The following is a 26,401-nucleotide window of genomic DNA, read 5'->3' as shown; positions in this document are numbered from 1 at the left end:
CCTGAAATGGTCTCTGTTTCGGTTTGTTGTCCTACTGTAATTATTAATAGATCACCTATCACTCTCAAAAAGTGTCCATCTTTGGATGATAAATTATATGGTCACACTTTCAATTAAAGACACAAGCCCCTGTCATGAGGAGACATAGTATTCTATCACAATCCTTAACCCAATACCAGGCACATCATCACTTTGGCTACCTATGTTTATTGTCACCATCCAACCCCCAGAGATTAGGGCTCTTTGTAAAACAGAGTATGAAACTGGGAAAGACTATCGGATTGGGGCTACAGGGTGAATATCTGTAGGGACAGGAGGAGAGCCACAGTGGGATACATACACTACATTGAAATTAAGGCATTAATATTTTTAAACTGTTTCTAGTGAATTAAGATGAATAGTGGGTAGCAGAGCATCCAAACAGAGCATCCAGATGCTATAAGTCAATTTCTAGTGTAGGGCCCAGTTACATATTCAAAGCCCCAGGTTTGGAGCACGTATGCAATTGTTGATAAAATTGTCACTATTCTTAACAGCCACATCACTTAGTCCTATAGGCCATTTTGATTAAGGTTTCTGGAAGGCTTATTCCTGAGAATAATTTATATATTGTAAACTGTTCCTGAGAAAATTTATCATATGTTATGCTAGTTCAATATGGTCAGTTGGTTGTCTTAATTTCTTGCTGGTGTGAATAGATTAACTCGTGTACACCAGTTGAATTACTGGGTTGAACCATATGAAATTGTTGCCTTTTAACCATTTTGACTTGAAAGCAGAATTCTATCTGGTTTAACCTAATATAATCCTATTAAGAAGGGAAAAGGAAGATAGAAATCTTAATTTAACAAGGTAAATGATCCTGAAGCATGACAGAAAGGGGGAGAGAAGGGGAGGGGGGGAGGGAAAGGGGGGGACAGAGAGAGTGAGAGAGAGGAAGGAAATAGGGAAAAGCCGCTAACAAATGGTTGTTGAACACCTATTTCCACATGCCAAGGAACAGTGCCAGGTGTCTGGGACTTAAAATAGACATTCTCTCTTCTGTCATGGCACAGGCCTTTGGGAACATAAATTAAGAGTTCATTGTCTAGTTACTTGTCTTGTTTTTAAAGATAAATTCTGATAGAGCAGATTCTCTTCCTCCTTTTCTATTTTCTTTTTTTCCTTTCTAGGTTTTCTTCCATTCCAGAATATTTTGATAGTAATTTGCAATCATTTTTCCTCCTCGGTCTGAAAGCCTAAATTCCTATTGCTCTAAAGCATCTATTTCACTAGGGTGTATATTAGTTACCTGTTCTGACATCTGTGCCTCCTCTAAGCACCAAAATGTAAGCTCCTTGAAGACAGGGAATGAGAATTATTCATCTTAATTATCATGTGCAATACTTATTCCTGGCCTCAAATGTTGCTCAATAAATTCCCATTAAAGCAAATAATGCCCAGTGTACTGGTGCAATATCTAGGCTATGCCCAAGCCTCAAATATGAACATATTGATAATATAGATATAAGCATTGCTATTCACTACCCAGAAATTGAATGTTGTCACTGGATGTTATGTTTGGAGATCAATTAAAATGAGTTGCTTTTCTCATATATATGTAGCCTCTTTTTTAATGTGAACATTAATGGGAATCATTTTTCATTGCTCAGAATGAAAATAAAACAGTTTTGCAGTTTGATTCAGTGTTTGCTGCTTTTTTATGCAATCATGCCAAGAGATAAAAAATATTACTAAATGACATAAAACATGATGAAAATTTTCTGTGAAAAGCTACAGAAACCTTAAACTATTTATTTTTCTCTTACCTCTTTTCCTGAAAGGAGACCTTGAATCTGGAACCTGAATCACTCTTGCTTGTCCTAAGATGTCAGTGGAAGATGGGGACAGCCAAGCTGGAAGGTCACCAAGAGACTTGCTAATGCATAATTTGTCTTGCTTCCTGCATTTCACAATTTTTAGAACATTGAATCTACTTGAATAACATAATAGGAAATACATAGCAATTCACTCCTTAAAACAAATAGGAATCCACCTACATGTATATCAGGGTAGAGATTATGCACATAGACACACAATACATATTTCATTTTAGATTTGAGAAAATATATAAGAAAATATTAATATATTCAGTTAAAATTTTGTCCCATATATATTATCGGGTATGTATGTTATATTGTGTGTGTATATATATATTTTTTTACATAACATATATGCGTATATGTTATACCTTGTTTAAACAGCTTATTATTTAAACTTGTTCTATTAATAAATGTATATATTGCCCTATAAATACACTATTCCTGAAAATATTTTTAAATATGCATTAAGTGGTAATTTTTGAATAGGTTTATGTGTTTTCTAGAGAATATTTTCCAGAAGAATCATCATAGTGCTCTCTAAAACCTTGGGAAACCAAAATCTAGAATTACGAGTTTAGGAGTGAAAGATTTTTAACAAAGTAGGGATTTGCCCTTAGCAGACTGTCCCTGGTTCCTCTGGCAAACAAGGGCTGTGCTAGAGTTGAAGGCTAACGTGTGCTGTCAGGTAAAGGTCACAATGACTCAGGTTGTTCTCTGTTCTTTGCAGAGTATTTGGGTGAAAGGCATCAAACTGATTCACAGAGAAATCACTTTGTTGTCTAAGAATAACAAACTGAGTTCTAGTAATAAATTTTATTTTGGCACCGGAGGAACATATTCTAAACAGTGTTTGTTGTTTGTTTTTTAATTCAATTTATTTAAACTAAAACAAAAGCAAAACCACTATACCTATTTCTCCCATTGTCAACTCCCTGCCTCTGGCAAACACCAATCTGTTCCCTGTACCGATGAGTTTGTTGAGTGAAATTTTATATATATAAAATCATACATTATTTGTCTTTCTCTGTCTGACTTATTTCATTTAGCATAATGCCCTCGAGTCCATCCATGTTGCTGCAAATGGCAAGGTTTCATTATCTTTTATGGCTGAGGGATATTCCATTGTGTATATAAACCACGTCTTTTTCCATTCATCCACTGTTGGATGCTTAGGTTGTTTCTACATCTTGGCTATTGTAAATAATGCTGCAATGAACATAGGGGTGCATATATCTTTTTGAGTTAGTGCTTTCATTTTCTTAGGATAAGTATACAAAGTGGAATTACTGGATTGTATGCCAGCTCCATTGATAATTTTTTAAGAAACTTCCATATTGTTTTCCATAGGGGCTGCACCAGTTTACATTTCCACCAGCAGTGCACAAGTTTCCTTTTCTCTACATCCTTGCCAACACTTGTTATTTTTCGTCTTTTGGGTAAGAACGATTCTAGTAGGAGTGAGATGAGCAAGGGTTATCTTTCCATTTATTTGTGTCTTTAGTTTCTTTCACCAATGCCTTATAGTTTTTGGTAGGTTTTTCTCCTCCTTGATTAAATTTATTCCTAGGTAATTTATTCCTTTTGATGCAATGTAAATGCAAAGTATTAGTGCATAGAAATGCAACAAATTTTATGTATTTTGTATCCTGCATCTTTACTGAATTCATTTATTAGTTCATTTATTAGTTTACAGTTCTTGATGAACTCTAGGATTTTCTATATATAATGACATTTGCGAATAGTGATAGTTTTACTTTTTCCTTTCCAATTTGGATGACTTTCATTTCTTTTTCTTATCTAATTGCTCAGGGCTAGGACTTCCAATACATTGTTGAATAAAAGTGGTGATAGTGGGTATTCTTGTCTTGGTCCTGATCTTAAAGGAAAAGATTTCAGTTTTTCACTATTGAGCGTGATGTTAGCTGTTTGCCATATGTCAGTTTGCCATATATGACCTTTATTATGTTGAGGTAAATTCCCTCTATATCTTCTTTGTTGAGTGTTTTTAGCATAAATGGATGTTGAATTTTGTCAATTTTTTTTTTCTGTATGTAATGAGTTGATCAAATGATTTTTTCCTTCATTTTGTTAACATGATGTGTCACATTAACTGATTTGTGGATATTGAAACATACTTGCATGCCCGGAATAAATCTTACCTGATCATGGCATATGATCCTTTAATATATTGTTGAATTTGGTTTGCTAATATTTTGTTAAGGAATTTTACATCTATGCTTATCAGGGATATTAAACTATAATTTTCTTCTCTTGTGGTATCCTTGTCTGGTTTTGGAATCAGGGTAATGCCGGCCTCATAAAAAGTGTTTAGAAGAGTTTCCTCCTCTTCTATTGTTTGGAAGAGTTTGAAAAGGATTGATATTAGTTAGTCTTTGAATTTTTTTTTTAGAATTCACCAGTGAAGCCATCTGGTCCTGCACTTTTGTTTATTAGCAAGTTTCTGATTACTGATTCAATATCCTTACTAGCAACGTATCAGTTCAGATTTTCTATTTCATCATAATCCAGTCTTGGTATATTGTATATTTCTAGGAATTTATCCATTTCTTCTAGGTTTCCAAATTTGTTAGTTTGTAATTATTCACAGTAGTTTCTTAGGATCCATTGTATTTCCATGCTATCAGTTGTAACATCTCTTTCATTTCTGATTTTATTTGAATCCTGTCTTTTTTCCGGGTGAGTCTAACCAGAGATTTGCAAAGATTCTGCTTTTCTATTCAAAGAGTATCTTTTGGTTCCATTTATCTTTGCTATGGTCTTTGTAGTCTCTGTTTCATATGTCTGCCCTAATCTTTGTTATTTTCTTCTTTCTACTAACTTTGGTCTTCATTTATTCTATGTTTTTAGTTCCTTGAGGTATAACATTGGCTTATTTGAGATTTTTCTTGCTTCTTGAGGTAAATTTTTGTCACTATGAACTTCCCTCTTAAAACTGCTTTTGCTGCATCCTGTACACTTTGGTATATTACATTTCCATTTTCATTTGTCTCAAGATATTTTGTATTTCTCCTTTGACTTCCTCTTTGACCCACTGATAGTTCAGTAATTATCATATTAGTGAATTTTCCAGTTTTCTTCGTGTAATTAATTTCTAGCTTCATAACTTTGTCATCATAAAAGATACTTTATATGATTTCAATTCTCTTAAATTTATTAAGATTTGTTTTGTGGCCTAACATATGATCTATCTTGGAAAATGTTCTACGTGCACTTGAGAAGAATGTGCAGTCTCTGGGATTCCTGGATATGGATAACTGTTTCAGCCATTATTTCTTCAAATTGGATCTCTGCCCCTTCTCTTCTTCTGAGAGCCCTGCCCAGAAAATGTTATTCTATTTGATGTTGTCCATATGTCAATTAACCGTCTTTACTTTTTTCATTCTTTTTCTTTATGCTTCTCTGATTGGATGAGTTCCACTGCCTTGTCTTTGAGTTAACTGAGTCTTTATGCTGCTTTATCTAGTCTCCTGTTGAACCCTTCTGGTGTATTTTTCATTTCAGTTATTGTATTCTTCGGCTCTATGACTTCTATTTGGTACTTTCTTATATTTTCCATCTCTTTGTTCACGTTCTCACTGTTCATCCATTGTCTCCCCAGTTTGGAGAGCATCTTTATGACTAATACTTTGAACTTTTACCAAATAAATTACGTATCTCCATTTTATTAAGGTTTTTATCTTAAGGTTTTATCTGGTTCTTTTCTTTGGAGTATATTGCTCTGCTTCTTTATTTTGCTTGGTTCTCTGTGTTGGTGTCTCTACAATAGATGGTTGGTTTTTGTACCATAGATGCTTTCCAAGTCTTAAAGAAATGGTCTCTTAAAAGAGGTGAACCTTGTTGTTAAACCCTGCTTCAGTCCTTGGTTTTCCTCTTAAATCTTTGTTCTTGTCCAAGCAGCTCGTTATATTATTAATAGCTCCCTATGGTTGAGGATGTGCCAAGACCTCTTGATGTTCCAAAGGGGGAATCTCAGCACCTAGATTCAGGTTAAATGGAAGCCAGAGCCTCACACATTAGCTTTTAAGTGCAAATATATACAGTCCTATGTGACTGCAAGCATAAACCCCACCAGCCACCAGGGGATCCAGAGTTGTCCTTGGGTGGCACAGAAATCAGCACTTCACATGAGCGTATAAGCTCTTCCCTGAGTGATACCAGCACACTGGAGTAAGGCACAGGGAGAGCATTAAGATGGCATCCACAGCCTACATTCCTTAAGAGCAGCTTCATCAGCCACTAGATATTTGCCAAACCTGAAGCTTGCCTCTCAGGCCAAATCTCCAGGACAATCTAAGAGGCCTCCTTCACAGAACAACTGGGGATTATGCCTCAGTCCTCTATGAAATGCCCTGGAAGTGACAGCTTGCAAAAGCCATCTCTTCAATTACCACAATCCTGTGGGACTCAGGAATGAAAGCCCCCTTGGCCACCAGAGCCAGGCAATCAAGGGATATTCCCTGGGCAGTGGCTACAAAAGCTGGGGAGCCTGACATAAAAACCAGGGCACCAGATGTGTGTAAATCTCTTCAGGGGATGCTGATGCTCTGGAGTACAGCAGAGGGTGAATGCAAAGATAGTGCCTACCCTCCATGGTCTTTGGAGAGGATTATAGTCAATCCCAAGATGTGTGTTCAATTAGAAGCTTGCCCCTGAGGCCACAGTCATGATTAGCTAAGAGGCTAATTCACAGAAACACTGAACTGCTGGGTCTGTTGCCTAGGGTGGTAGCTGTTTAAGAACTCTTTCTCTGTTAGTTAGTCCTATTGGACCCACAAATGTTAAGCCCCACCAGCCACCAGAGCCAGGTGATATACAGGTGTCTTATAGCAGTTGCAAATCTCAGGGTGCCAGACAGGACTATGAACTCTTTTCTTGGTGACACTGATTATTATAGTCTCATAGGACTAGGAATACAAGCTCTCCTGGCCTCCAGAGCCAAGCGATCAATTGATTACAGCAGCTGCAAAAATTGGGGCACCAGACACACATAAAAGCTTCCTTCCAAGAGATACTGTGCTCTGAAGCACAGCAGAGGGATAAACAGTTCTATATTTAGAGCACCACACCATGCAATTGTAAAGGTGTTTGTCTCCTCCTATACCGTGAGCTCATAGGGGTCAACAGAACCTATGCTTGTCTCATCCGCTTTGTGTCTCTCAGCACCGGGCCAGCACTTGGCCTGCCGTACATTATCAATAATTGTTTGTGAGCTTAATTTAACTTGATGTGGAAAACAAGTCTATCTTAATTTCCATTATAGTCTTAAATTAGCTTTCCATTTCCCGGAAGGAGAGAAAGATTATAAATGAAGTGAAATAAGTGTAATGTGGGAGGAAATAAGATAATCAGGTTTACAATTATTTCACTCTGAGCTAATATTTACTAAGTGTTTGTAAATGATCCAGGCAATTTTCCAGGCAGGTGGGTACTCGTTTTTATTCCACTTGACAGATCGGGAAACTGAGGCACAGAAAGGTTAAGCAGTTTGCTTAAACTCACAATGCTAATAAGTGGCAGGGCCAGGATTTGATCCATGTTATCTAATTACAGAGTCTACACTCTTAACTAGACAGTCAGTATCCTCCAGAATATTACAACATGAAACTAAATTATAAAAGTCACTAAGAGGGGCACCTGGGTGGCTCAGTCAGTTAAGTGTCCAGCTTCAGCTCAGATCATGATCTCATAGTTCGTGAGTTCGAGCCCTGTATCAGGCTCTGTGCTGACAGCTCAGAGCTTCAATCCTGCTTCACATTCTGTATCTCCTTCTCTCTCTGCCCCTCCCCTGCTCACACTCTGTCTCTCTCTGTCTTGCAAAAATGAATAAATGCATAAAAATTTTAAATCACTAAGAGAAAGAAAAAGTTTTTTTAATATTCACAAATTTTGCTAATTTGTATAATACTAAAAACAAAAAAGTAAAGTCTAGGATGTGACAATAAGTAATTCTGCTTTAAATTCTGCTTTACTGGAGGGGCACCTGGGTGGCTCAGTCAGTTAGGTGACCAGCTTCAGCTCAGGTCATGATCTCATAGTTTGAGAGTTTGAGCCCTGCATCAGGCTCTGTTCTGACAGCTCAGAACCTGGAGCTTGCTTCGGATTCTGTGTCTTCCTCTCTCTCTGCTCCTTCCCCGCTTTCACTCACTCTCTCTCTCTCTTTCTCTCAAAAATAAACATTAAAAAAATTTTTAAATGTTTTTTACTGGAGGTTAATGAAGCATAGCAAATTCAATAGGTGAATATACTAGTTAGCACTTGACATGAACACACATGTACATCTATTCAAAAACAAATATTGAGCATTTGTCACATGCAAGGTAATCTGTTAGGGATGGAGCCAGGAGGTACAATGGAAATCAAATCACTAACAGACCTAAGGGGGCCACAAGAGGTACATGAATAGCTTCAGTGCAGAATACCAATACAGACAGCATGATTTGAGAGAGGGAGAGAGTTGTTTTCCCCTGGAGATCTGGGTGTGTGGAGATTGGGGGACAACTTGCAGCAAGAAAGCAAGAGACATTCAAGGGAAACGGATAGTAGTATGATTCAACTGATGCATAAAATACATAAAGCAGATGAAGAATTTACAAGATACTGGCCCTGTTGGTAAGGCCTTGAATGACAGGACAAAGCAAGGAAGGAAGGTATGTGGTGTGTGTGTGTGTGTGTGTGTGTGTGTGTGTGTGTGTGTGTGTTTATGAAAGCATGAGAGAGACCACCTTATCTTCTTTTTTTAAAAAAATTTTTTTAACGTTTATTTATTTTTGAGACAGAGAGAGACAGAGCATGAACAGGGGAGGGTCAGACAGAGGGAGACACAGAATCTGAAACAGGCTCCAGGCTCTGAGCTGTCAGCACAAAGCCCGATGTGGGGCTCGAACTCACGGACCACGAAATCATGACCTGAGCGGAAGTCGGCCGCTTAACCGAGTGAGCCACCCAGGTGCCCCAAGACCACCTTATCTTCTATGCATTATTCTTCCATCATCCATCTTCCCATCAACTATCTATTTATTGTGATGTGTGTGCAAACACAAATGCATCAAGTTATAGTAGAAAAACAAGGACTTTGGCATGTGATGAACCTAAGTATGGATCCAGACTTCATCTCGCTCTAGCTGTGAGATGTCAGAAAAATTGTTTCACATAGCTGGATCTTGATTTCTTTATCTGTAAAATTCAGATAATACTACTCTGCAGAATTATTATGAGGACTAAATAAGAACAAACCTCACTGCCTTGATTCATAAATATTACTCAATATATATTATTTATCAAAGAGTATGAATATCTTCCTACAAGCAATACAAAGCTACAACAGAATTTTAGGTGAGTAACATACTTGCTAATTCATCTTGGTTCTGATTTCTGTATAGCGTAGATTAGAGGCTTCTTTTTTTTTTTTTGACTAAAGAATTCATCAATACCTAGTGATATATATACATGTGTGTGTGTGTGTGTGTATAATTTATATAATTTATAATTTATTATATATATAATTTAATGCCCTATTTCTTTGGTGTTCCTCAAGTTTGAGGAGCACAGTTCACCCTGCAGTCACATTCTAAACATGAAGGGCTTAAAGGGTTTAAGACAATCTGGTTTGATGTCGTCCCCCTGGACACCAGAGTAGTCAGGGTCTGCTTGTCTTCTGAGAACTTAAGAGAAATGAGTGCTGACTGGAAAATATTGCTCTGCTACTCAACTAACCTCCTCTATTTTTTAACTCTTTCTTATTAACAAAGATACCTGTGGAAACTGTGGAAAGTAATCGGGGCAAAATACCCTTGGTCTACCTTGGTGGAGAACTCTGCTGTGACTTCTTTGGTTAGCTGTCTCACAAAACATGCACAGCCAGGATAGATAGATATTCACTCCTCATGACTAATGTTCTCTGGGATATCTAAGAAGGAAAAAGAAAAAAAAAAAAGAAGTAGTGACAGTCTCAATGTTATGAACTGATTGCATGGTAGGCGTCCAATGAGAAAAAATGGGGGAGGTAATGAGAAATTAGGACCCATGAATCTTATAGCAGCAATAGAATATTCTATCACACTTGATATAATTTCCATATACTGAATGTCTACTTTTATATTTCCTCTTTATATTTTTACTTCTAAGCATACCTTGAAAGATTTGTCTCAGTGTGTTTCTTTCAGAGGTCAATCCTCAGGAGATTTTAGAAGTATATATTCCTTTTTTTATATATATTATGGTTTTAAGATCCTGGAATTTTGTCTTCAGAACTGAATTGAGTAAGCCACTTATTACTCCACTCTTTTAGCCTGTCCAAGTCAGTCTAAGCACGCTTTTGTGACTGCACCTTCAACGCCTCAAATTCCCCATGTCAGCAGATTTTATCCTCCTAATGCATATGCCCTCTTTTGGGTCATTGATGTATAAAGTGAACAAAAGTCTGTCCTAATATTTATCCCCGTAGCAGTCCATTAGTTAGTCGTGACCAGTTACCATTCTCAATTACCTTCAATCTTAGTTATCCAAGGTAATTTTTCCCCTCATTCAAATATCTCATCCCTTCGTACCATAATTGCTGACCTTGTGAATCAGTTTTTCTGAACTCTATTATATTTTAAAATGTCTCAAATTATATGGAAGGTATATATTCATTATTTCTATTCCCTCTAAATAAGGATTTCATGCCGCCTTGTTCCAGAATTTTTTATTAGTTTTGTAATGAATGGCCTCTTTTAGTGAATCAGCACTATCTCTCTAATTTGAAACACTAATTTTTGTATATAAATTTTTTAGGTCTATATTTAAATTCTAGTTAGTTAACATATGGCATAAAATTAATTTCAGTTGTACAACCTGGTGCTCATCACAACAAATGCACTCCTTAATCCCCATCACCTATTTAAGTCATCCCCCAACCCATCTCCCTCTGGTAACCATCAGTTTGTTCTCTGTAGTTAAGAGTCTGTTTCTTGGTTTGCCTTTCTCTCTCTCTCCTTCTACTTTTTGCTCATTTGTTTCATTTCTTAAATTCCACATATGAGTAAATCATATGGTATTTGTCTTTCTCTGAATGACCTATTTCACTTACATAATACTCTATAGTTCCATCCATGTCATTGCAAGATTACATTCACTTTCATAGCTTAGTAATATTCCATTGTGTGTGTGTGTGTGTGTGTGTGTGTGTGTGTACCACTCTTCCTTATCCACCCATCTATTGATAGACACATGGGTTATTTCCATAATTTAGCTATTGTAGATAATGCTGCTATAAACATCTAATGTTTGTATATACTCTTATTGTCTCCACTCTCCAGTTTCCCGTTTAGAAAAAAAATAAACTATTTTGGAGACTTTACTGGATCTGATTTGCTGTACATAATCTTTACAATTTAAAACAAGCATATATTTTAAATATTTTTAATATATCTTGATTTCATATTAAAATATATTTTATAGGTCAGAGAAAAACACAATGGAAGCAGAAGGCAGAAAGAAAAGATATTTGAAGATGCCATGCTGTTGGCTTTAAAAAATAAATAAAATGAAATACATTTTGTATATTACTGATACTTGCCTGATTTTCATGATAAGCTATGGAACTTAAACTGCTTTCTAGGAATCAAAGCTCGTGGACTATTTAAATGCTTTTGTCAGTGAGCCAATTCCAAAGGTGATTCTATCATATGGTAACAGTAAATTGTTTGACTAGCTAAGAATCACTGGCTAAATGTTATTCAGTGGTAAATTTAAAGCATTAACTTTTTTAGTGTTTGTTTATTTTTGAGAGAGAGAGAGTGCGCGTGCTCACACACAAGTGGGGGAGGGGCAGAGAGAGACAGGGAGACACAGAATCCCAAGCAGGCTCCAGGCACAGAGCCAGACACAGGGCTCGAACTCATGAACAGTGACAACATGACCTGAGCTGAAGTCAGATGCTTAACCAGCTGAGCCACCAAGTTGCCCCAAGCATGAACTTTTTCCAGATTACACTTTACTAAGTGACTAAGCCAAACCTACAAATCATAGTAAAAATATCCTGATTTGAAAACATTTTTTAGGTCTGAATAGAGCTGATTATCTCCACCTGTTGCTGTTTCTCTTGAATTGCAGGATTTACTCTTAAATGGGTTATTGACCTCTTGAATATCAAAATAACAAGTTATGCCACAAGACCTATTTTTGACCATCATAATGAAAACTCAATATTGATCATGTGTGTATTTAAGATATTACACTATCATCACCACATAGATAGCACAGATAATTTCAGTGGAATTTAATCATATCAACTCTAATTATAAGGAAATACAAACTACAGCCACTGGTAGAAAACCATTATATTTAAATTTTAAGTCACACCCAACTCATGCCTACTGCTGGAAACATCTAAGAATATACTAAAATAATGGATGGGTTTTTTCTTCTGACTGGATTTTTTTTTTTGATAACTAGAATAAAGTAACCCATATTCAGCATACAGTTGTCATTTTATAACTTCAGGACTAAACCCTCAGAAAGCCTGCAATCTAGGACTGCTAGGGACAACGTGTTTGGAAAACAGTCTCTGGGTCACTCACCTCACAGTAAATTCTCAGTAATGTGCCTACAGTGCTACCAGTTGCTTACACCTCATGGAAAAACAGGCCACATTTTCCATCGTGGGTAAAAGGGCCTAGGAGTATATTTAAGCAAAAAGCATGGGTGGGATGCATCTTGAAGGACTTGCACAGGGAGTGTTGTTAGTATGAAGACCTGTATGCCAGGGAATTATGGATATTGATCATGTTATCAATATCAATGATATGATTGGTGTTTCTTGGATTGTAGACTAACTTCAATCCAGTTTAGTTTTTCTACACTTATGGAAAGTAAATTGTATTCTATTATCTCTTTCCATTGGCTTCTTTCTGTCAATCGCATTGCTATCTCCCTTGTGACAAATTTGCAAATAGTTTTCTTACTTTTAGACAAACAAGGACATGGGGGCATTGCATCATTACAAAACTGAAATCATCAGTGGCCAGTGATGATGGTTAACCGTTCACCCTGCTATGGTTTGGAAGATATCGTAACCTAAAGCTTCCTCTCCAGTTCAGTTATTCTTAAACTCTATCCCTACTAAATCCTGGACATTAGTACACATACTATGGCTAAAACAGACTCTATCTTAACTTGACGATATATAATTTCTTTCCCTTCCTTGGCTGCAAAAATCTGTAACTGCTGAATAATTCATTTGCTCTTGAAACCAGCCATTTTTCATCAGCCATACCTTATTAATTTGCCACCCAAATCTTTTCCTCCTCTGCTAGATGCTACCCTTAACACAGGAACTCAAAATATCACAACAGTAGGTATTTAACTGTGGCTGATTCACTTTTAGCATAAATGGCAATTTGTCATTACATGAATTTGTATATCTTTGGTGCTAGAGAATTTAAATTTTTCATGTGTAATTTTTGTGCCAAATGTAACAGAAACAAAGGTCCACATTAGAGTTCATATAAGTTTCCTATTTTGTCTTTATGTGGTACACTTGGGACTATGCATTACATCAAATTTAATCATTTTCTTTTTTCCTAATGTAATTCATATTATAATTTCTCCTATTACTGATTTATAATGAGAATTTAATTAGCAGAAAAAAGAATTTAACATATTCCATCTCACTAATAATAAAGAAATTATAATTAAAATTATGTATTTTTGAACTATGAGATTGACAAAGGTTAAAAGCAAAATACTAGCATCTAATATTGGAAAGTAAATGTTAAAAGAGATTTGATAAAGGTAGTTATTTTGATAAAGGTAGTTTGATATCTAGTTTGATAAAGGTAGTTATTTAAGCTGGTGTGAATTTGTGGAATAAACCCTAACAATGTTTATCAATACCTTTGAAAATGTTCATGCCATGGGGCCCCTGGGTAGCTCAGTCAGTTAAGCATCCAACTTTGGCTCAAGTCATGATTTGACGGTTTGTGAGTTCGGGCCCCATGTCAAGCTCTGTGCTGACAGCTCAGAGCCTGGAGCCTGCTTGGGATTCTGTGTCTCCCATTCTCTCTGCCCCTCACCCACTCACACTCTGTCTCTCTCTCTCCAAAAATAAATACTAAAAAAAATTTTTTTTAATGTTCATGCCTGAATTTATCCATAAATATTCTAGCAAATTATGTTTTTTAATTATAAGAAAGCTATACAGAGATATACATATAATTTCACTATAATGAAATTTCATATTATTTTACATACTCTGTATACATATTATACAAGTATAATGGCAACATTTAGAAAAATTCAAGGTTTCTAAAGAATAGGGGTAATTAAGTTACGGTATATCCTTTGGATGGAATGTTATACAGATACATCACTCAGATACATGCAGATAGTCATTGATAGAGATATATAAGTAGAAAATTACACATAGAAATATAAAACACCAAAAAGTTACCAGTGACTATTTCTAAGTAATGGAATTGTCAATCATTCTTATTTTTTATTTTTCATTTCCTGCATCTTCTTGAAACTTTTACAGCTAATTATCAATTATTTTTATAATTCAGGAAAATGCTGTAACTGAAAAAAAAATGGAAAATTCTAAAAGTGAGTCAAATATTTTCCCATTCCTTGTGATGTCAATTTGCAGAGTTATTGAGTCTCCACTTGGTTGCAATGGGTGAAAAGATGGGGAGTTTTCCTGTTTGGGCTTCTTGGCCATCAGTAGTGAGTCCCAGAAAGTCACATTTTTGCTCTTCCCACCCTCAAAGCACTACTTGGGGAACCACTTCAGAGTTCAGAAGCCTAGCCTTAGCTGTGTGTTGGCCTCTCCCATTTTGTGAGACAGGAGGGTCCTGTGCTGATGATCTGTTTTCCTAATGAAACGAAGGCTGACCACTTTCTCTTTTCCAGGACTTTTTCCTCCTGCCTGTGGCTTTGTGCAGAGAAGACAGTTAATCTGTACCTCACTTGGGGATTCTCTTGCTCATAAACTATGATACTCACTATGTTGTACCCTAGTCTCCATTTTTATGGATAAACTCCCAGATTTCTGTGTCATGCCTATTCAAAGGACCATTATACGAGTTTGCTTGCAATGCCACTCATTCTACGTTGATTTTGTAATAGTTCTTTTTATATGACAAATAGCAAACCCTTATCAACTGTATTCAAAGATCTCCAACAACTGTTCTCTTCTTATGTGAATTTTACTTTTATTGCAAAAGCATTGTTAACATATGATAATTTTTTCAGTGTCCTTCTATATCTTATTATGTCAAATTGTAAAAGTTGCCTTTCATCCATAGATTTTACAGATATTGAACCAGCCCTGCATCCCAGGTATAAATCCCACTTGGTCGTGGTGAACAATTTTTTTAATGTATTATTGGATCCAGTTGGCTAATATCATGTTGAGGACTTTTGCATCCATGTTCATCAGGGAAGTTGGTCTTATAGTTCTCCTTTTTAGTGGGGTCTCTGTCTGGTTTTGGAATCAAGGTAATGCTGGCTTCATAGAAAGAGTGAAAGTTTGGTAGAATTCCCCTGGAAAGCCATCTGGTCCTGGGCTCTTGTTTTTTGGGAGATTTTTGATCACTAATTCTATTTATTTACGGGTTATGGGTCTGTTCAAATTTTCTATTTCTTCCTGTTTCAGTTTTGTTAGTGTATACGTTTCTAGGAACTTGTCCATTTCTTCCAGATTGCCCATTTTATTGGCATATAATTGCTCATAATATTCTCTTATTATTGTTTTTATTTCTACTGTGTTCGTTGTGATCTTTCCTCTTTCATTCTTGATTTTATTTATTTGGGTCCTTTCCTTTTTTCTTTTTGATCAAACTGGCTAGTGGTTTATCAGTTTCATTAATTCTTTCAAAGAACCAGCTTCTGGTTTCATTGATCTGTTCTACTGTTATTTTTGTTTTTTTTTGTTTTGTTTTGTTTTGGTTTTTTTTTTTTTTTGGTTTTGATAGCATTAATTTATGCTCTAATCTTTATTATTTCCTGTCTTCTGCTGGGTTTTTTGTTTTTGTTTTTGTTTTTGTTTTTGTTTTTTTGCTGTTCCTTTTCCAGCTCCGTAAGGCATAAGACTAGGGTACAACATAGTGAGTATCTTGTGTATCTGAGATCTTTCTTCCTTCTTTGGGAAGGCCTGGATTGCTATATACTTCCCTCTTATGACTGCCTTTGCTGCATCCCAGAGGTTTTGGGTTGTGGTGTTATCATTTTCATTGGCTTCCACGAACTTTTTAATTTCCTCTTTAACTTCTTGGTTAGCCCATTAATTCTTTAGTAGGATGTTCTTTAGTCTCCAAGTATTTGTTGCCTTTCCAAATTTTTTCTTGTGGTTGATTTACATCCATAGATTTTAAAAAGAAAAGTGTGTACTAGCTTAGAGGTTGTTATTTTTGATTGTATACAGGGGAAAACCATATTCCCTAGGATTTGCTCTGAAAGATGTGTATTTCTGGCGTTGAGATTTTTTTATGATATTAACTGATTTGGTAATTTCACTGGTGGGGTCTCCACATGTGGTGCTAAAGTTGGAAGTGGTTGGGAGGATCATAACTTAGGGACAAAATGACAGGAAACATGGAATGGAGGAAGTCAGTAGGAGGAATAAGTTGTCCCAGAAATAGTGAGGGCTGGCTATAAACTATGGAGAAAGGTAGCCTATAAGAGAATCCTCTGTGCGTTGGTAGGTATGCCCAATGGATTCTGGGATCTAGAATATTTTATTTTCAGTTTTAATTAAAAAAAATTTTCAACATGTCATTTTATTATTTTAGCTTTGGCCTATGTATTATCTAGGCCGCTGCAACATGAGGAATGAAGAAATGTCCAAGTTTGTGTTTTGGAGGTAAAGTTGGTCAAAGAATGCTGGACTGGTAGAATACTTGACTCCCAAAATATATGTAAAGGAGCCCTAAAAATACTCAGAAATACTTGGACAAGAGATTAGTTTTTCTGAAATCATGTAGAATGAGGTTCAATTTATTGTTACTTAAATTAAAGGGGAGGGTAATTCCAGAAGGATATGTATAAATTAAGTATAACCCATTTGGGTCATTTTTTTTTTTTTTGCCAATTGCTATGTGGTTCTGGCCACACAATTTTTAAAATAGACATCCCTTCTGCTTTATTTGTATATTTTACTTTGTCTTATAAAATCCTTGTGTAGCTGAATTTATTTCAATTTTTCCCTTTCTTTTCTATGACCCTAATTTATTTTTTATCCCTTTTTTTAAATTAAAAAAAATTATTCTAGTACAGTTACCATACAGTGTTATATACATTCCAGGTGTACAATATAGTCATTCCATACATGTATTCCATACATCACCCTGTGCTCATCATGATGATTTTAACTTCTTTATGTCAGTAACACACTGCTTTAAATTATGCTTTTTGAATTTTGTTAATATTGTATTAATTTCCTATGGCTGCTGTAAAAGTATCACAAACTTGGTGATTTAATACAATATAAATTTATTCTCATGGTTCTGAAGGCTAAAAGTTTGAAATTGATGTGTGAGTGAGGCCATGATTCCTCAAAAGGCTTCATCCTTCCTTACTTCTTCCTAGTGTGTGGTGGTTATGGGCAATTCTTGGTGTTTCTTGGATTGTGGAATCATAACCCAATGTCCACCTCCCTCTTAACATAGTGTTCTCCCTATCTGTGTCTGTCTGTGTCCAAATTATCCTTTCTATAAGGTTATCAGTCATATTGGATTTACCACCCCCTGTAACCCAGTATGACCTCATGTTCACTTGATTATATCTGCAAAGATCTAATTTCCAAATAAGGACATATTCTCAGGTTGTGGATACACATAAAAATTTTAAAGAACAGTATTCAATTCAGTATAAGTATATTCTAATATAATCCTTGTAATATTGGTCTTTGTGTTACACAGACCTGTGGAATCAAAATTTATGTTATATTGCCACTAGGACTTAAGATAAAAAACCCTTTGTGTCTTTCATTAATTAAGTAAAAATTTACTAGTGAATATAGGCTATGTGTCAGGCACTATTTTAGACACAAGAATATAGCAAACGAGGTGCCTGACATTATGGGGCTTGTATTCTAGCCCTATGAGGGCTAGAGGGATGAGGGATACAGACAATAATTGAGTATATATTTGGATACCATCATTTCAGATATTCTGAAGAAAATAAACCTAACATGAAGGGAGAGAGATTCACTGGGGGCAGTGTCACTGGGGAGATAACATATGAACAGAGCCTTGAAGGTTAAGAAACAGCCAGTCATGTGACCTTCCAGGCAAAGACATTGTGATGTGAAGTCATGTGCATACACAGGCCATAACTATGACACATCCATGGCATATTCAAAAAATTACAAAGAGGTGAGTTTATGTGGAATGAAGTGAAAGGGAAATATAGGCCCTGAGGCCAGACAGGGATACAGAGATCAGGTTTTGCAGGGTCTTTTAGAGTATGCCAGGAGCTCAGATTTTATTCTAAGAGGAAATCACTGGAGTGTTATAAATATGAAAAAGGTATGATCTGATTTATGCTTGCAAAAATATTATTTTGCAAGTAATGTTTGCAACCATTCTCCTGACTGTTGGAGAGTTAGCACTCACCCTACATAAGTCAGGATAGTCTGGGCTCTATTGAAATAACATATAAACTCTGAAATTTCAGTGGTGTAATACAATAAAGATTTATTTCTCCCTTACATAGAGTCATACAGGTCAGGAATCTCTCCTCCACCCTATAGCTGTGTGATTTAGAATACATACTCCCCAAGGATGCCAAGGCAAGGAAAGAAAGAAGACTGGAGGATCATGTAAGATGCTTCTAAGGACCAGACCTAGAAGTGGCTTATATACATTTGCCCACATCTTGTGAACCTAAGCTCAATTATATGGTACAAAACTCCTAACAAGGGAAGCCAGGAGATTTTGTCTTCTTGTGCATCTAAGAATAGGAAATAAATGTTCCTGCCAAACTCCTTGAGCCAAGATAACTCTGACTTACTGCTTTTTAGAAGCATCAAAACCTGGTAGACATCCTATTCTCTTTTTCAGGAATAGTGAAGCAACACCTTCAGGTCTTTCCGGGGTCTTGGCATCAACTAGCAAGCAGGAACTTCATTAATCTGACAGAGTTCCAAGCCCCCACACACCTTCTAATTGACCTGGGATCTTGAGAGAGTGATAATTATTTCTTGGTCATTCAGAATCACTTTCTGCTTGCTACACCAAGCTAGCGTAGCCAAAGACAAAAAAGCTTCTCTCCAGGACCAGAATTCAGAATGACTTACATGCCATACAACTCAGACCCCAAAGGAGGAGCACTTGGTATGGATGGAATGCATGAGCAGCTACATCTTTTCCTTTTTTAAGTGAGAGGACTGATAAAAGGAGTAGCACTGAGAGGAGCCATCTCCTTAATTCTCCTTTGTCAGCAAAATTGTATTTCTCCTCCAAATTTTCCTTTCACAGCTTTTTCTCTGTGAGAATGGGTAACTTCTTATTTCAGGATCACAAAGGGAAAATCAGAATTATTATGACTTTTGAGACACTTGCCTCTTTTTTTTTTAATTTTTTTTAACGTTTATTTATTTTTGAGACAGAGAGAGACAGAGCATGAACAGGGGAGGGGCAGAGAGAGAGGGAGACACAGAATCTGAAACAGGCTCCAGGCTCTGAGCAGTCAGCACAGAGCCCGACGCCGGGCTTGAACTCACGGACCATGAGATCATGACCTGAGCCGAAGTCAGACGCTTAACCGACCGAGCCACCCAGGCGCTCTGGGACACTCGCCTCTTAACCAGTAATAACACAGGGGCACCTGGGTGGCTCAGTCCATTAAGCGTCCAACTTTGGCTCAGGGCATGATCTCACTGTCCGTGAGTTCAAGTCCCACGTTGGGCTCTGTGCTGACGGCTCAGAGCCTGGAGCTGCTTTGGATTCTGTGTCTCCTTCTCTCTCTCTGCCCCTCCCCTGCTCTGTCTCTCTCAAAAATAAATAAACATTAAAAAATAAACCAGTAATAATACAAATACTGGTGATACTAAGAGTATTTATTAACTATCCTTTTTATTTATTTATTTATTTATTTATTTATTTATTTATTTATTTTTGGCCAGACGTTGTGATAAATTCTTTAGAATGTTTTTTTTCTTTCAACTCTCACTACAAATGTATGCAGTTGGAACTACTAAAAAAATTGTTAAAACTGAAAAGTAGAAAGATTATGTCCTCTTTCTGGTTCCACAGCTAGTAAACAGGGAGCCAATATTCAAACTCATTCTAATTCCTACTCCCATGCTCTTAATCACAAGAAAAGGATAAGGCAGATCCCCAGCCTGTTTTGATTAATCAAAATGCAACTACTTAGGTTAAAGATTCCATAGCTATTTACTAACTTCCCAAATACTTAGGATTCTAGAATCTATAGTCTGAATCTTTATAAGCATATCAAACACAAATTAGATTTTTTGCTATGGAGATATTAAACATAAATATTCTCGGAGCACCTGGGTGGCTTAGTCAGTTGAGCATCTGACTCTTAATTCCAGCTCAGGTCATGATCTCATGGTATCAAGCCCTGCGTCAGGCTCTGTGGTGATCGTGCAGAGCCTGCTTGGGATTCTTTCTCTCCTTCTCTTCCCGCCCCTCCCTTGTGTGCTCCACCCCCGCTCTCAAAATGAATAAATAAACTTAAAAAATTATATTCTCAAAAATTATAAATTCTATGGACTCTGGAGAATGCGCATGCCTTCTCTGATAGCTTTAACTTCCCAACCTGCCCCTGCTATCAGCCCTGAAGCCATATTTCTTTGTCTTTGAATCTTTCATATTGATTTGCAAATAGTATGCTTTCAACAAATGTTTGTTAAATTAGCAAATTCACATACCTATAAGTGTCTATGGGCTTGAAAATAGATGGAGAAGCACCAAGTATCAATATGTTTTGAAACTATATGACGATGTGTGCTTTTGTCTGTAATATGAATATCTTTTGTTTTTGTCTTATTACATATATAATAAATGATTATTGTAGAAATGACACAAAATACTGATACATTTCGTATAGAATATATGTGTATATACAAATAAAGTGGGCTTATGCTGGCGCACTGCTTTTAATTTTTAAATTTCTCTTTTGACTATCTATCAGCTACTATTCAACAATAAAACTTTCTAAACAATACCTAATATTATTACATGGCTAGTTTCAAGCTTTCATAGACTATTTATGATGTGGTTTTCTGGAGAGGAACATGTAAAACCAGGTCTAAATCTCCCTGTGAAATAGTTTAAGTTTTACTGTTGTGCCAGTAAAATATTCTTGCCTTGAAAATAAACAAAACAGCTCAAAAGTGAGATTTTTTTTCCACGTATGATATGTACACAGATTTATGCAAAAATTCTATTGGTAAACAGCCAAACAAAACAAGGTCCCTTCATTATGAATGCAAGAAAAATAATTAAACAATCATTTAAAAACCCATAAACACAGTGCTCCTGTGCATACCCATACACACACACACACACACACACACACACACACACAGTCTCATTAACTTCAAACCACGAGAAATTAATTACAGATTCACTGCTAATGAACATATGGGCTAAGTGCTGACACTCAACTGGTTTCAGTTCAGTGATCACAGAAACAAAGCAATGCTCACAGACGGATGGTGGGGGAAACGTCAGTGAGTGGGGGCCAGGAAGCAAGATTCCTTCATAACTATGGAAAGCAGTTCCAAAATATTCAGACAGAGGAAAAAAGGGCTCCAAAATTCATCCCATGTTGAATAGGAACAGACCTTCTCCATCACTACCACCTGCTGTCTCCACCTCTAGAAGAAACTGAAATGTCTTAGGGAGGGAGAAGCTTGAGCAGAGGGCAGAGGGTAGAGAATTGGCAGAGAACGAAGGCTTAGGACTAAAGAGATACCTACCCCTTAAAAAATAAAATGGGCAAAGAAGAGAACAGAATAATAGTGTGTCTAAAGAAAAGAGTCTCAAGCTAGAATCAGTTACCTACACAAAGAAGTCCTGAGTTAAATCAGAGGTTAAGTTACTGAGAGATTGCAGAGAAATTAAGATAGTGATACTGTAGGTCCTTTTCCATTTAAATACACTGACAATTTGAAACACCTCATGAAGATGCAGATCATGAAGACACTTGCCATTAATATGCTGAGTTACAATGTCAAACTCAAAAGAAATGGCAGCAGCAGGATCAATGTCACTTTATCTTCAGAATTCTTACCTCAAGGAAAACAGAAGGCAGCAATGTTGGACTGGGGATCTATTAGCAAGATGTGAAAGCGAGTGATACCACCTGGAGTTATAAAATAGTGAATGCCACCTCTTATATTGCTTGGGATGAACAAATTCCTCTCCTATTTCTATTCATGTCCAGAATCACCAGCTCATTTTTTATCACCTGTGATACATGCATTATTCATGATTCAATATTTATCAATTCATATTGGTGATTCTTCCTATTGAATCACTTTCCTATTCTTACTCATCTGTTTTAGATCCACTGAAAATGTCTTAATTTGCCTATGAGATGGGAAAATCCTAAACATTTTGTGCTTATGTACATTACCTATCTTTTTATAGTTACTTCTATAAAAATATTCTCCAGATATTTTAACTTCTTTTGGAATTAGGTGCCTTTATTAGTCTTCTTAGATCTAGAATCGTTTTCCATCAGCTTATATAACCTCTAACTCTATGCTGATAAGGATTTTAGCTTAATATGAGTACTAATAAATTCATTTAGTTTCTGGATTTGATTTTCATCTTCCTGCTTATCAGAACTTTACCAGTCTTCAAAAATAAATCAGACACTGACTTTCAATTATCAACAGTTAGGCAATAATAATAATTAGAGAATCTAATTTATTATACACACATAACATTTTTAAGAGATGTTACATAAAAGTATGCCTAGAAAACTATAATTTAAATCTTGTAAATAGACACTAAGTAACAAAGCATGATGAATCCCGTACTACCATGTCATTTTATTTATTATTCTTGTTGTAGAAAAGAAATACAGCTCTAGCTAATACCCTTCCCAAGTAAATCTTCCAGGGCACAAAAGAGTATAATTATATACAGATCACTATTGTAATAAATAAGTTCACCTTTTACAAATTTCAATGATTAGTTCTGATTGAAGGGGTGTCTAATTATTACTTTGCTAATGTTGAGAATGTATGGTGTTATAGGTATGGCTTTTAAAGTATGGTGAAGGGTAAGGCTTTAAAGTTTAACTGCTTGCATTCAAATCCCACCTTCCTAGCTTGCCAACTAAGTAGCTGTGCCTGGTTTCCTTTTTATGTAAAATTAGCTATTTGCAGAAAAAATAATTTTCAGGACTAAGAGACATAATGACATGATTTATATGAAGTTTTCAGAGCCTTTAATCTGACAAGCACTCAAGGAATACTGGTACCATTACGTTGATAAATGACTTTAAAGCAAGGGAAACAACCTGTTCTTGAAAGGGAAGTGTGTGTGTGTGTGTGTGTGTGTGTGTGTGTGTGTGTGTGTGGTGGGGGAGGGAGTCTAGGAACAAAAATTGGACCATACAGCCCCTAAGATAGGGGTGTTGCCTCCATATTATGTACAGCTCATGGGTTTTATCACCATACTCCTTGTGTATATTAGAAGGGCATAGGAATGAAGAGAAGAACTCTTGAATTAAAGATAAGAGAACATCTAAGTTGGGTTGCTTTACCATGTTGATTAGACATGTTCTCTAATCCAGGACCCTTATTATCACAGAGAGTGAGGTCTCAATTAAGTATTTAATGATTTGCTTTATTCTTCTTCATGTCTCTATATGGATGTTTAAAATTTGTCATGGACAGTAAAAAGTGATCTATTTTCTCCTTTAGCTCTGGTGACCCTGCACTTCCCTAGTTGTCCTCCCAGAACTCTGGGTATTTCTTCTGTCTCTTGTGTGGAATTCTCTCCCATGCACCTCAGCTTGTGTGCCCAATCCTTTTCTTTTTTAAATTACTCTTTCTGAGAAATATTCACCCTCTCAGCTTTATCTACCACCTAAAATCCCTGCAATGATATATTGAGCTGCCCTCTTACCATCCCCTGGATGTCTCACCAGGAGTTCAACAACAACATGTCTATGATAAAATTTTATTTTCACATCTCAAGTCCACTTCTCCTAAATTCCCTCTCTGAGGGATGGCCTGCCATCCGTTCATTAGCCCAAGCAAGAAGCCTGGAATCTATCCTGCTTTGCTATCCCTAAGCACACTCATCTCATTGTCAGCCCAGTTCTAAGAGTAATGTCTTAACGCTTTCTCAGCCTTTCTGTCCTCAAGTCTCTTAATTTAGCTTTTCATCATTTCTTCTCCACACCACTAGCTACATTAATGCACTGATCATCTCTGAGTTTTCCTTCTTTCACATTGTTTTCCATCTCATAGTCCCAGAAATGGCTTCCTTATCCACAATCACTCTATTGCTTAAAATCTACTTATTCAGACATTAAATCGACACACATTTATTGAGCATCCACTTTGTGCTAGTCCCTCGTCTAGGACCCAGGAAAACATGGTGACCATGCCCTTCCCTTGATGATGTATATAGATAATTTTAAAAATATATACACATGCATACACATGTATATATGTACACGTATGTTGTATTTTTACATAGATATATCTATCTATGATGATACACCTAAGATACATAACTTTCTTATGATAAAAATATGTATCTGTGTGTGTGTGTATATATACATATACATACATATATACGTATATGTACATATGTATACATATATGTATATATGTATATATGTATATATATGTACATATACATACATATATACGTATATGTACATATATACATATATGTATATATGTATATATGTATGTATATATGTGTATATATATGTATGTATATGTACATATATATACATATATGTCGCGGCCATATAAGAGCACCAAAACTGCCAAAAGTTTCCATTTCAATTTGGAAATGCATTAGAAGTATTCTTATCTTGCTTGCATTTTCATTCACTCATCCATTCAGCAACTATTCTTTGGTGTCTCTTTAACGCCTTCATGATAAACTTCAAACTCATTAGCATTACATACAAGTGCCTTCCTGATCTTATCTCTCTTGCTCTGGCTCTCACTCTCCCTGTCTCTCACTCTAGCTATATTTTCTGCCACTCTTTTATATATCTCCTATATTCTGATCATATGTTTTGTGTGTCCTATAATCTTATCTGCTGCCTGAGATTTGACATTCCTCTCCCTTCTACCAGGAACATCCTTTCCTGCCTTACTCATGGAAACTGAAACTCGCTTATTCAGAGTGACTTGTCTCCACTCACCTGACCTTTCAGACTATTAGAGACACTTCGTTGTACAGAAATCTATCCCACCAGCTGCCCAATTGTATGATAATTGTTTATTTTCTGATCTCCACCGTGAACTTCCTAACACAACCCCATCATATTCACTTTCTTACACAATGGCATACATAGTACATAGTAGCAATTCATAAATGTCTTCTGAATGAATAAAAGGCAGAATGAATGAGTAAATTAACTACCCCACAAGCACTTGGGTCACATGCTGCAGAAATATTCAGAAGTTTGTAGAACAAAATGCTTTCATTTCTTCTTCTAGAAAGTTCTGGAATAGTGGTCTAAAGATACTATGAAAGTTTTCCTAAATTGAGACTCAAGTCAATTAAATTTTAACAAAATTACTATCTTGAAAGGTATATAAAATCTATTTAACATAATAAAAATATCAAAAGAAGTAGGAGAGAGTCGATCAAACTTTTTCTCCTAGACTTTATGGGCACAAATTTTGTAAATGATGAGACTGACACTTCTTTTTTTTTTTTTAATATTTATTTACTTTTGAGAGAGAGAGAGAGAGAGAGAGAGAGAGCGCATGAGTCGGGGAGGAGCAGAGGCAGAAAGAGGGCGCTACAGAATTCGAAGTAGGTTCCAGGCTCTGAGCGGTCAGCACAGAACCCAACATGGGGCTGGAACTCACAAACTGCGATCTCAAGACCTGAGCCGAAGTTGGAAGCTTAACTGACTGAACCACCCAGGCGCCCCCCCCCTTTCTTAAAATTTTTTAATGTTTATTTATTTTTGAGAGAGAGAGAAACCGAGCAGAGACCCACACTTTTTAAAATCTCTTCAGTTCACTCAAAGGGCAGCGTGCCTCAAGATACTCTTTCTTGAAATCCACCTTTACCTCATTTGCCTTAATAAAATTGGCAGTTCTGAAAACTGATAAAACCTCTGGGGCTCTTTGTATCTACTTTGCCTCATTTTTTTTTTCCTTAAAAACGCAAGTATCCTGAAAGCTCCAAACATTGGAAACAGTGTAGCTGTTGATACTAATATCCTCTGTCCAAACAATGTGAAAACACTGGGCGATACCATCAGTTTTCAGGGGAGGTAACAGTAACCCCCTGCAGGGTCTGCGTGTTAGAGCCTCAGGGTATGCCACCTCGTTCTTCAGTTTTAAAACC

The 26,401-nt window shown here is 36.3% G+C and overlaps 1 protein-coding gene across 3 annotated transcripts in view; it reads right to left on the bottom strand.

Annotated features, from left to right (window-relative positions):
- Positions 1 to 26,401, bottom strand: part of IQCM (IQ motif containing M) — a 648,904-nt gene that overhangs the window by 28,392 nt on the left and 594,111 nt on the right. For 2 of the 3 annotated variants that reach the window (XM_053216880.1, XM_053216879.1), the window contains exons 15-16: positions 9,672 to 9,789; positions 1,809 to 1,895 (exon numbers count right to left, since the gene is read on the bottom strand). In XM_053216880.1, coding sequence (XP_053072855.1) covers positions 9,724 to 9,789 — 66 coding nt within the window. In that variant the 3' untranslated portion in view covers positions 1,809 to 1,895; positions 9,672 to 9,723. Of the gene's footprint in view, positions 1 to 1,808; positions 1,896 to 9,671; positions 9,790 to 26,401 lie in introns of those variants that run through there. The other variant, XM_053216882.1, reaches the window with a different exon arrangement.

Source organism: Acinonyx jubatus, chromosome B1 (assembly GCF_027475565.1).
Source record: "Acinonyx jubatus isolate Ajub_Pintada_27869175 chromosome B1, VMU_Ajub_asm_v1.0, whole genome shotgun sequence".
In the NCBI taxonomy this organism is placed as follows: domain Eukaryota; kingdom Metazoa; phylum Chordata; class Mammalia; order Carnivora; family Felidae; genus Acinonyx; species Acinonyx jubatus.
The sequence above is the reverse complement of the archived record's forward strand: the minus strand, read 5'-3'. Positions and strand labels throughout refer to the sequence as shown.